Below are 10630 nucleotides of genomic sequence, written 5' to 3'. Positions count from 1 at the left end.
GTCCTGTATTTGCACCTTCGGTTATTAAACTTTAGGATATCGTGTCCGTAACTTCATATGTGCAGTGTAAATGTTAAGGACATGGCGTCCTTAACTTCATGTGTGCAGTGTAAATGTTAAGGGCATGGCGTCCTTAACTTTATGTGTGCAGTGTAAATGTTAAGGACACCATGTCCTTAATATTTACACAGCACTCATGAAGAAAGGGCAAAAATGTCTTTTCCTATTAATTTTAATAGAGTAGTGGCTATTTTTGCTCAGCATTAAAAATACTGGATAAAATTTAAATACCATGTTAAAAAGTGATTATCTCACGTCATTTCTACTATAGTTGATCCCACCTTGTTTAGGGCTAAGGCATAGTTATTTGTATTTGGTGATATTACACCCCATGAATCTAGAAACAAATTTTAAAAGAAAAGTTTGCTATCGTATTATTTGTCAATTTGGATACAAATTTTAAAAGGCAGATAATACCTTTTTATTTCACCTTTTTAAAGAGGAAAAGGAGAAAACGAAAAGGGGAATAAAGAGGAAAAGCAAGTGATATTTGGTCCTAAATTTTACAGGTCCGGGAAAAATAACAGGCTTATTTTTTTTTTTGAAGAATTAACCCAAATAGCTGCCTACCCGATCACTTAAATTAAAAATAGCCGGTAAAGGTATAATTCATGCATAATTTAGGTATTTTATGTGTATAATCAATGTATAATCTATATATATGGCTAAAAAAAGTAAACAATGAATATAAGTAGAAAAAACTTCAGTAATATCACACCAAGATAGTGTCACTACACTATCGATTTTCTGTAATAGATTGCGAGAGACTGACTGCTACACACTTGTTCCTAGAATATGAAGATCAATACATCGCAGTTACATATTTACACTAAGTATCCTTCTAGAAAAAGCAGGAGAAAAAAAAAATTCTCCCCCCCCCCCCCAAAACCCCAACCATTCTTGGCCCTCCTCCCAAAACAAATGGAGTAAGTCTTACAGTCTTACAAAGATGGGACTTTCAGTAGAATGGTCTGTATATTGAATGTGGTACTTGTATAGGATAAAAGATAATACAATAGAACAGAAATCTAACAATTACATAGGACTGATTCTACTATAAAGCCTCTTTTACATCTTGGGCAACAATGAGTTCCTCCAGCTGAAAACCATCATCAGTCTCCGAAAGCATCAAAATATCATTTTCTGTAGTGAAATTATATCGTTCTCCTATGGCTCTCAGCAGCTGGTACACTTCAAACATTGAGGGTCTCTCCTTATGTGCAGACAATACACATCGACAAGCAACTTTAAGAACCTGGAAGACCTCATCATCATAACCTTTTCCAGGCAATGAACGGTCAATTGCATCTTGAAGCATAGATTCACCCGAGAGATGTGTGATCCACTCCACCAAATTTCCCTTAAAACTCTCAGGAGCTTTGGTCACGTAAGTAGGCCTCTCACCCGTTACCAACTCAAGAAGTACAACACCGAAGCTATAGACGTCACCTTTTGGTGTAGCCACAAGAGTTCGCAAGTACTCTGGAGCGACATAACCCATGTCCCCAAATTCTCCATTGACAAAAGTACTCAAATGAGTGTCAATTGGATTCATGAGCCGAGCAAGTCCAAAATCCGATATTCTTGGCTCAAATTCCACATCCAATAAGATGCATTTAGAACTAATGTTTCTGTGGATAATACGAGGATTGCAATTGTGGTGGAGCCACGCAAATCCTTTGGCTGCTCCAATGCCGATTTTCATTCTCAAAGGCCACTCTAGAACTCTGTCCCCTTCACTAACCAAATGTAACTTATCATGCAGGTTACCATTTGGCATGTCCTTGTAAACCAACAGCTTTTCTTTCTTAGCCGCGCAAAACCCCAGAAGAGGAACCAAGTTACGGTGCTTTACATTTCCCAAAGTAGCCATCTCAGAAACAAATTCTTTTTCCGAATGTTGAGTATTCTGCAACCTCTTAACCATAAGAGAAGTGCCATCATCAAGTACTGCCCTGTAGACAGCTCCTGTTCTTCCTGATCCAATAATATTATTTTTGCTGAAGTTGTCACTCGCCTTCATGAGATCACTTAGTCTCATTTTTGAAACAGACTTCTCAAACATTGAAAGCTGAACCCCAAAAGGAAACCAAATGCTAAACCATCAGAACCGAGGTATTAACTAGAATGATTGAAAAATCAGACTGGAGCAAGTGAAAAAATCATTCTTTTTAAGATGGTAACATATTTTGTATATATATATAAATAAAAACAGTACATAGGTTGTACTGAAACCATATTTACAAGTGAGCAAATGAGAAGAAAAAACTGTTCTGCAGTCCTAGCAAGAGAAAAAATCATTTGCTTGACAAGGAATAAAAACGAAGAGAGAACTTATAATAATTTGCCACGTAGAAACTCCTTACCTTGATTGCTTTGGCGCCCTTAATACTCTTTGCCCATTTATTCCCCTCAGGATCGTCGTCCTTTTTTTTCTTCTTGGACACCCTTCTTAGATAAAAGAACAAACCGACGGCCACGGCGGCAATACCTACAGTCACCACACCAATCGTTACACCAGCAATGAGTCCAATAGGAGTTTTCTTTGCAGGACGCCGGCAGACAGGCAAAGGATTTCCACACAGTCCTTGATTATTGGCATAACTCTCAACAGGAAAAGTTGCATTTATAAAGTTTGGAACTGGCCCAGTCAATTGATTGTTTGCTACACTAAACGTCTTCAGTCGACCAAGCAGGCCAATCTCGGGAGGAATTTGACCTCTTAACCAGTTGTTATCGAGTTTAAGGACATTCAGATAAGAGCAATTTGCTAGATTCACAGGGATTTCTCCCGATAGTAGGTTGGAGGATAGATCAAGGTTCACCACGAAACCTATAACTTTGGAGATATTAGACGGAATACTTCCATTGAGCTTGTTGTTTGAAAGATCCAATAATGTTAAAGATGAGCATTTCTGAATACCACGTGGGAACTCGCCCTTGAGGCCCATGTCTGGAAGACGGATACTCAGAACCCTGTTCTCATCAGGATGCCAACACTCAATCCCAGTAAATTTGCAGATAAAACCTTCAGTCTGATTATTGAAATTCCATGAAGAAGCTAAGATATTGGATGTGTCTTCCAACGAACTTCTAATGGATTTCAGACAATCAATGTCACTTTGAAGAGCACAGCAGACGGTGCAACTCAAGAGCAGATAGATCAAAGTAGCAGCAGGAATGGTAAGGGCTCCACAATTTGACACCATCTTTTTGAACGGCCCATTCATAGTTGCATCAACATAATGGCCTATTTTAAGGTCTCTATAGTCTAGTATGCAAATCCTAAAGCATTTGATGTCTGCTGAGGAATAAATCTAATTTTCCTGAGCAGAATCCAGCAATCTGCAAAATATTGAAGGAAAATATCAAGAACTGAAGGGAGCAAGTCATTTACAAGCAGACAGTTGTTTCTCATAGACCACACGACATGCATCAGAGAGCAAGTAAGAACATGCCAACCAAGAAAAGTCACTCACATAAAGTATAAAATATCTTCAAGGATAAGCAGCTACAAGTATATGAATCATAACAAACCTCCTATTCAAACAAAAGGGAAAAAGAAAAGAAAAGAGGCAGAAGACAGTCAACAGGTAAAAAAAAAGGCAATAGCAAGTAAGCAAGCAATATCGAAAGACTACTACAATAACTAGGCCTCAATCCCAATCTATTTGGTGAATCACAATATCTATTCAGTTCTATTCGAGCCCGTTTCAGAGAATACAACCCCCACGAAAACTAACCATATGAAGAAAAATAGTTTACCTGATCTTCTCCACTAGCACAAGCACAAAAGCTCACAGCTTCAAGGAGGAAAAAAAACCACTTGATATAACACACAAGGCTCAAAGAACCCAGAAATGTTTTTAAAAATGGAGGAATTAACAAATAAAATTCAATTTCTAGAAAAACTCAGAGCTTCCTATCTGATCATGACAAAGACCAAGATTCCTCAGTCCTTGTTCAAAGTATTTAAAGCAGCCCAATAAGATAAATTAAAGAGAAGCAGTTACTTAAACTGACCAATATGAAACAAACTACTAGCTTAAAATATTAAAAGAAGACCACATAAAGGAATATATAGAGTAGTTACTGTCGTGGGAATTGAGGTAGTATGAAATGACGGATCTAGAGGGTTAATCAAAAGGAAGCTTCAGCGAAGTAGAATTTTAGTTAGATGGGTCAAAGAGAGAAGAGAAGAGGATGTCATTGCCCAGTGCCCTCCACTTTGCAGAAAATGAAACAATCTAATTGGCTCGTGACTTTTTTTTTCCATTTTATTTTCCGTAAAGCTTTCCAAGAATTAAGAAAATTACTACAGTTTAATTGTAAAGTTAAAAAAATAAAATATTGATAAAACTAACAATTAAATTGTAAAGTTGAAAATAAAGGAAAATATAAATGACTATTGACTTTTCAAGGTATATTTTTTTAACAACCTAGAAGTGTGTTGGGATGTAAAGAATCTCGATATCCTCAATTCGGTTGGAGTCATGGGAATGAAGAAACTTCTTATATGAGGCTTCTCCCTGAAATAAGCTTGCATTGTAAATCTAAATTAATCAAGTTTGTAAGTTCTTATCAAATAATATTTTAACCAAAAAATATCTTTTTATTTTTGACCATTTTCACACATGTCCAATTAATGATAAGTATCATAAGTTCAATAGCTCATTTTTGAGATTGCTGGTCCATCCTTAATCTTCTCCTTCTTCCCTTTCTACTTTTTCGTGTCAATGTATATGTTATTTTCATTATTCTAGCGTCAAAAAATTTCAACATATTTCATTTAGATTGTTAAAGTAAACATGAACTCTAAGCTGACAGTCTGCTCCAGGGTTCATTAGGTAATCATATAGTAATTTAACTTCAAATGTATCTCGACGTTCTGATTTCTAAAACCCAAGCTAATCAAATTTGTTAGATTGCTTTTATATTAAAGTTCCTTTTATTCTCTATATTTTAGGTTGTTATGTCTTAAATGGTAGGTATGAATGTAGCTTGTTATGTGACGTGGCACAAAAGATAAAGATTTATATTTTTTTAAATTGGTACGAAATCTGTGCATATCTTCTTTATATGCCATTGTTGACGAGCTATTTGATATCAAATGTGTATCTTCTTCATATGCTGAACTATTAGTTGGTTTATGATGCTTATGCATATCTCCTTTATGTGCATTGATGGCCTTGTTGTATTTCATGCTTAGATTTCGTTACTATTACTGTGTATGTGTTTATGCTTTTGAACTGTACAGGTTAAGCAAAGTGAGTATCTTTTGAGTTGAAACATCGTCACTACTTTACCGAGGTTAGTTTCGATACTTACTGAGTACATGGTATCGGTTGTATTTCATACTACACTTCTGCATCTTGCGTGCAAATTTTGGAGATAAGCTATTGTGGATGACGAAGGCTAGCATTGATGATGTACCAGCGTTCCAGATGTACACTACCACTTGTTCATGGTAATGTAGGACTTATATTACTGCTTATGTAAACTTCGAACAAGCGTTGTATCTATTCTTTGTACCAAAGTTGTATTCTTAATCTTAGTCGCTCATAACTTGTACTACTAATTCCTGAGATATTGTATGGAATTCGACCATCTTATTTATTGATTATTGATGATCTTTTATTCGAGTTGTGTTAATTATTATTTGTCTTACCAAGCGAATTGGGTTAGGTGCCCTCACGACTTGGTGGGATTTTGGGTCGTGACAAATTAGTATCAGAGCTCTAGGTTCTACGAGCCATGAGCAAATGCAAAGTCCATAGGTTTCATACATATTATTATGCTCATCATAGAGAAACATAGCTCATTGCATTAGCACATGCATGGTGAATCAATAAGTCAATTTCAGTGGCACATGAGCCAATTGCTTTTCTTAAGGTTCCTGATCATTTTAGCATAGGACATCTCCCTATCATCTCGTTATTTACCCACTTGACATCTTGAGGTCATTAGCTAAGATCATGATTCTTGATGACTTAACATCGAGGTCATTTACATACATTATTTCAAAAGCATACAAGTATAGTCGAAACCATTGGGACATACAACACTTCATAATTCTCATTTAGGCAAACGACCACATTTCATATTCATACTATCACTTTATTAGTACTTCCAACTACTTACAACATTATCATTTCATTGGCTCCTTTTTGCTATACATATTATTCTTCATTCATGGCACGGTAGCCGTATCTCATATTCCATACTTTTATTTCATCACTTTCAAGGTTCATTATCATAAACACCAACGTATAGAATATTCTTAAAGTACCTTTCCCCAAAAGGGCAATACACAATTACAACTCATAAATATATAACAGCTTAAAACACATTGGAATACTTACAAAGTGTTGCATTAGTTAGAACAACCACATTTGGACATGACTTGAGTATATAAGCTTTTGGATAATTCTATTTTTGGAGTCAATTTGGAATAATTGAATCAAGGCTTATTTCATAATATTTCACACATCATTTCATTTCATTGGCGCTATTGGCCACAATCATAATTTCATCATTGGCATGGTGTCTACACTATATATCCCCAACTCACTACTTTCACTTTCAAGCACCTTTATAGATTATCGACAACAAAGAATCTCTAATCACGACTTTTAGTACACCTATGAGCAATTAAGAGTCTTAGGCACATTGAGACTTTTTACACAATTTGGCATAATAGCCTTCACTTGAAATACTACTTGGAGTCATAACATTTTTATATCCAACTCATGCTTTGACCACATTCCCGAAGGATAACATCATATGATAAGATCATCCGGAATACATTTTCAACATATACCTTTCAACATAAAGATTATTCAGAATAGTTAATATATAAAGGATAACTCGGGACTTACAAGAACATCATCGAATTCAATTCTAGGAAAGAAGTTTAGCCAACATACCTCGCTTTGAGCTTTTCTTAAATTACTACAACGTTTCGAAAATTCTAGCAATCCCAATATATTTTGAGACATAACAAAATTGAACCATAATTAGGAAGATATTCATGGTTTCAACTTATTTGAGCAATTTATCAAATACTAGGTGTGTAAATTTGGCTACAAGGTTCTTCTACAAGATTTCCTTAATTCTACCACCCAATCTTTACCCATTTGAGCTCAACAATCTTTCCACAAACCTTATTAGTACAAACATATATAAATAATACACTTACACCCAAGAATCATACTCCTAATCACTCATCTTTTAACCCAAACTCGAAATTGAAGACTAGGGGTTTGAATCTTACCTCTTAGGTGAAGATCTTGTGAGATTTTCTTGTTGGATTTCAAATCTTGAGCAAGATCTTGATGAACAAAATACTTCATCTACTTTCTCTCTCTAGAACACTCTTACTTCTCTTTAAAAAGCCTCAGATGATTGCCCCAAAATAAGCCCCAAAGCTTATTTATCAAATTGGATTCGGGTTATGAAAATAAAAAAATTAACCCTCCGAAATCAAGTCTGAGGTCGCATAATGGACCGAGGAATGGGTATGCGGGTCCCACAATGCATCGCAGAATCGATGCCCAAAACTGGGCTGCACTGGCCAGGTCTGCGACCATTTTGCGGTCGCATAACCACTTCTGCGATCGTAGAATTGGTCACAGAATCGCATTCTGCCAGCCTTTGGTAATTTAGTCATAACTTCTTTTAGGAATGTTCAAATGATGACAGGTTTAAAGAGTTAGAAACTAGACACATAGACCTTTCTTTTGATAGGTAATACATCATATAAATCTTCATATCAAGAGAGTTATGCTCGTTTGAATTTAAGTCTTGTGCGAACTCACTTGAAACTTTATCGCATCATAAAATTTTCAACTTGACTTAGCCTTAGGGCTCTTCTTAGACCATAAACCATTCGTAATATACCTCATACATATATTATCATGATCAATTGATATCATTCATATAATAGTCCTTGTCTGCACACAAAATAATATAATTAACGCATATCAACTTTCTTTATAGCGCTTAAGCACTTCAAAATTTTTTGGGGTGTTACATTTAAGAACTTAGATAGATTCATTTAGTTAACTGGAACTGGTGTGCAAAGTGTGATTATGATCTAGAATGTTCAAGTGTGATTCGGATGCGTTCGACGAAGTTTGAAAGTTAAGAGATGGATTTTGTTCTTCGATTCGTGGTTTTAACGTTAGTCATGGTATTTTGAGAATTTGGACAAGTTAGAATTAGGTATTTGGACTTTTGGTTTGTTTGGACAGGTTACTAGGAGTCCTACGTGTGTTTCGGGATGGCTCCGGACCATTTTGGTGTTGCTTGTCATTTTTGGTACTGGTGCATCGCACCTGTGAGAGAGGTTGCAAAGATGCAAAGTCGCATATGCGGTGCAGTGTGCGCATAAGCACATGTTGGTCATGCTGGGAGAATGTCGTGGATGCAAAACATTTGTCGTATATGCGGCGCCGTATCTGCGAAAGATGGGTGGCAGATGCAAGGTTTTGTCAGCTCAGGAACCGCAGATGCGGAAGGCTAGTCGCACCTGTGGCACTGCTTCTGCGGAGACTTTATCGCAGAAGCGAGGTTGGCTTGTGGTTGGGAGTTCATAGAAACAACGTCGCACCTACGGCTTAGTGAGCACAGGTGCGAGGATGCCTGGCAGAGGTATATTTTCCCAAGTTATGCTCATTTTTCCTATTTTGAGTATTGCAGCTCGGTAAGAGACGATTTTGGAAGGGATTTTCACCATGATTTTGAGGGTAAGTGATTCCTACTTGATTTTAATTATATATATTATTTCCTCATGGATTTATACACTTGAAGTATGAAATTTGAAAGAGAAATTTGGAATTTTTATTCACAACTTAAGAGGGTGTATGTTGGTGATTTGCTCACCGATTTGGACTCAATTTTGGAATCTAACTACATATTTGGACTAGACAGATTATAAGTCATCTAGATTTGGTATTGATTTCAGATTCTGGGCACAAGGGCTCGGGTTGACTTTTATTGACCTTTTGGAAATTCTTCAAAGATCAAAGCTTTATAGATTAAGATTTCTTCCTATAGTATTGTTTGATGATTGGCTTGGATTTGCATGATTGGAGGGCAAGAACGAGGTTTTCACATGATTTGAGGTTGTAGGCTAGCCTGGATGAGGTAAGTATCTTGTCTAATATTATTGTGAGAGAACAACCCTTAGGATATGACCTTATTTGTTTTATTTAGAATGTTTGAAAAACGACACATATGCGAGGTGATGAGCATATATGCGGGTGCTATATATGATGCATGACCGGAGTAGTCTTTAGGCTATATCATGTCTTGTTTTGGATATTGTACTTCCTATTATCATGCTTATTATGTTTGTACAATTACGTGAACCTCTTGAATCATGCTATAGATCATGCGTAGGTGTTTATTTCCTGTTTGAACAAGATATTCTCTATTGTATGGCGTATCCGCCTAATCTGAGTCGTAATTGTATACTTTGTACATGCATACACCTTAACATGCTATTTTCCTCGGTCCATGAGTATATGATTTGATGCATGTTGTTTGTATATATGTGTTCTTTGTATATGTTTTCTGTGTGATGGACTGGATTGACAACATGCGTCTGGTATCTGTAGGTTGAGTTATTATAGCACGTGAGTTGTCCGTGCGATGGTTATGGTTATGGAACGTGAGTTGTTTGTGCTATGGGTATAGATATGGCACGTGAATTATCCATGCAGCGTGTGGATAAGGATCCATCTCCCAAGGGGCGTCCTCTCATGTTTCTCCTTTGATAACGTACACGCCGATTATGAAAAACTAATTAGTGGCTGGATTTTGTATATCTTCTCTATATGCAAACTCCTTAGATGTATACATGATTTTTACCGCATATCTTCTCTATATACTAGCTCCGGAATATATGCATGCCCTTTATGTATATCTTCTCTATATGCTGCTTTATTTGATGAAATGATTCATGGTACATATATGTTAATTTGTGTAACTTGACTTGTTTAGTGGGTTGCTCTAGTGGTGAGCACCATCCACTTCCAACCAAGAGGTTGTGAGTTCGAGTCACCCCAAGAGCAAGGTGGATAGTTCTTGGAGGGAGGGAGCCGAGGGTCTATCGGAAACAGCCTCTCTACCCTAGGGTAGGGGTAAGGTCTGCGTACAAACTACTCTCCCCAGACCCCACTAGTGGGATTATACTGGGTTGTTGTTGTTGTTGTTATAACTTAACTTGTTTACTCATGCATATCTTCTCTAAATGAAACTATGATGGTTATTTGATATTTCATGCATATTCTCTCTATATACAGCTTTGATTGAAGGATTGATTTACATTACATATCTTTTCTATATGTTAACCTGTGTAACTTGGCTTGCTTATCTTCCTTATATGCTGATGTTAAACTAGTATGAAACCTGTACATATCATATCTATATGCAATTGTTGGCGAGTTATTTGATATCAAAAGTGTATCTTCTCTATATGCTGAACTGTTAGTTGGTTTATGATGCTTATGCATATCTTCTCTATGTGCACCGATGGCCCTGACTGTACTTCATGCTTAGATTTTGG

General features: G+C 36.5%; 1 protein-coding gene across 2 annotated transcripts; it reads right to left on the bottom strand.

Annotated features, from left to right (window-relative positions):
• Nucleotides 1-770: 770 nt before the first annotated feature.
• Nucleotides 771-4311, bottom strand: LOC104091936 (probably inactive leucine-rich repeat receptor-like protein kinase At5g48380). 2 transcript variants are annotated; one of them, XM_009597380.3, is made up of 3 exons: nucleotides 4154-4311; nucleotides 2427-3405; nucleotides 771-2131 (listed from the first exon to the last, which is right to left on the bottom strand). In XM_009597380.3, exons 2-3 carry the CDS (start codon nucleotides 3288-3290, stop codon nucleotides 1115-1117), a joined length of 1881 nt encoding a protein of 626 aa, XP_009595675.1. In that variant the 5' UTR covers nucleotides 3291-3405; nucleotides 4154-4311; the 3' UTR covers nucleotides 771-1114. The 2 variants fall into 2 exon arrangements, with proteins under 2 accessions (XP_009595675.1, XP_009595674.1); XM_009597379.4 differs by having other exon boundaries at nucleotides 3826-4306.
• Between the last annotated feature and the right edge of the window lie 6319 nt (nucleotides 4312-10630).

Source organism: Nicotiana tomentosiformis, chromosome 1 (assembly GCF_000390325.3).
Source record: "Nicotiana tomentosiformis chromosome 1, ASM39032v3, whole genome shotgun sequence".
Taxonomy (NCBI): Eukaryota; Viridiplantae; Streptophyta; class Magnoliopsida; order Solanales; family Solanaceae; genus Nicotiana; species Nicotiana tomentosiformis.
Note: the sequence above shows the minus strand (reverse complement) of the source record. Positions and strands in the feature narration are given on the sequence as shown.

What these genes read in the sequence shown, in the direction of transcription:
- LOC104091936 (XM_009597380.3), bottom strand. Translation starts at nt 3,290, where the DNA reads ATGAATGGGCCGTTCAAAAAGATGGTGTCAAATTGTGGAGCCCTTACC. An exon ending in AGGGCGCCAAAGCAATCAAG is followed by an intron (nt 2,132 to 2,426) that starts GTAAGGAGTTTC and finishes TTTGGGGTTCAG; the next exon opens with CTTTCAATGTTTGAGAAGTC.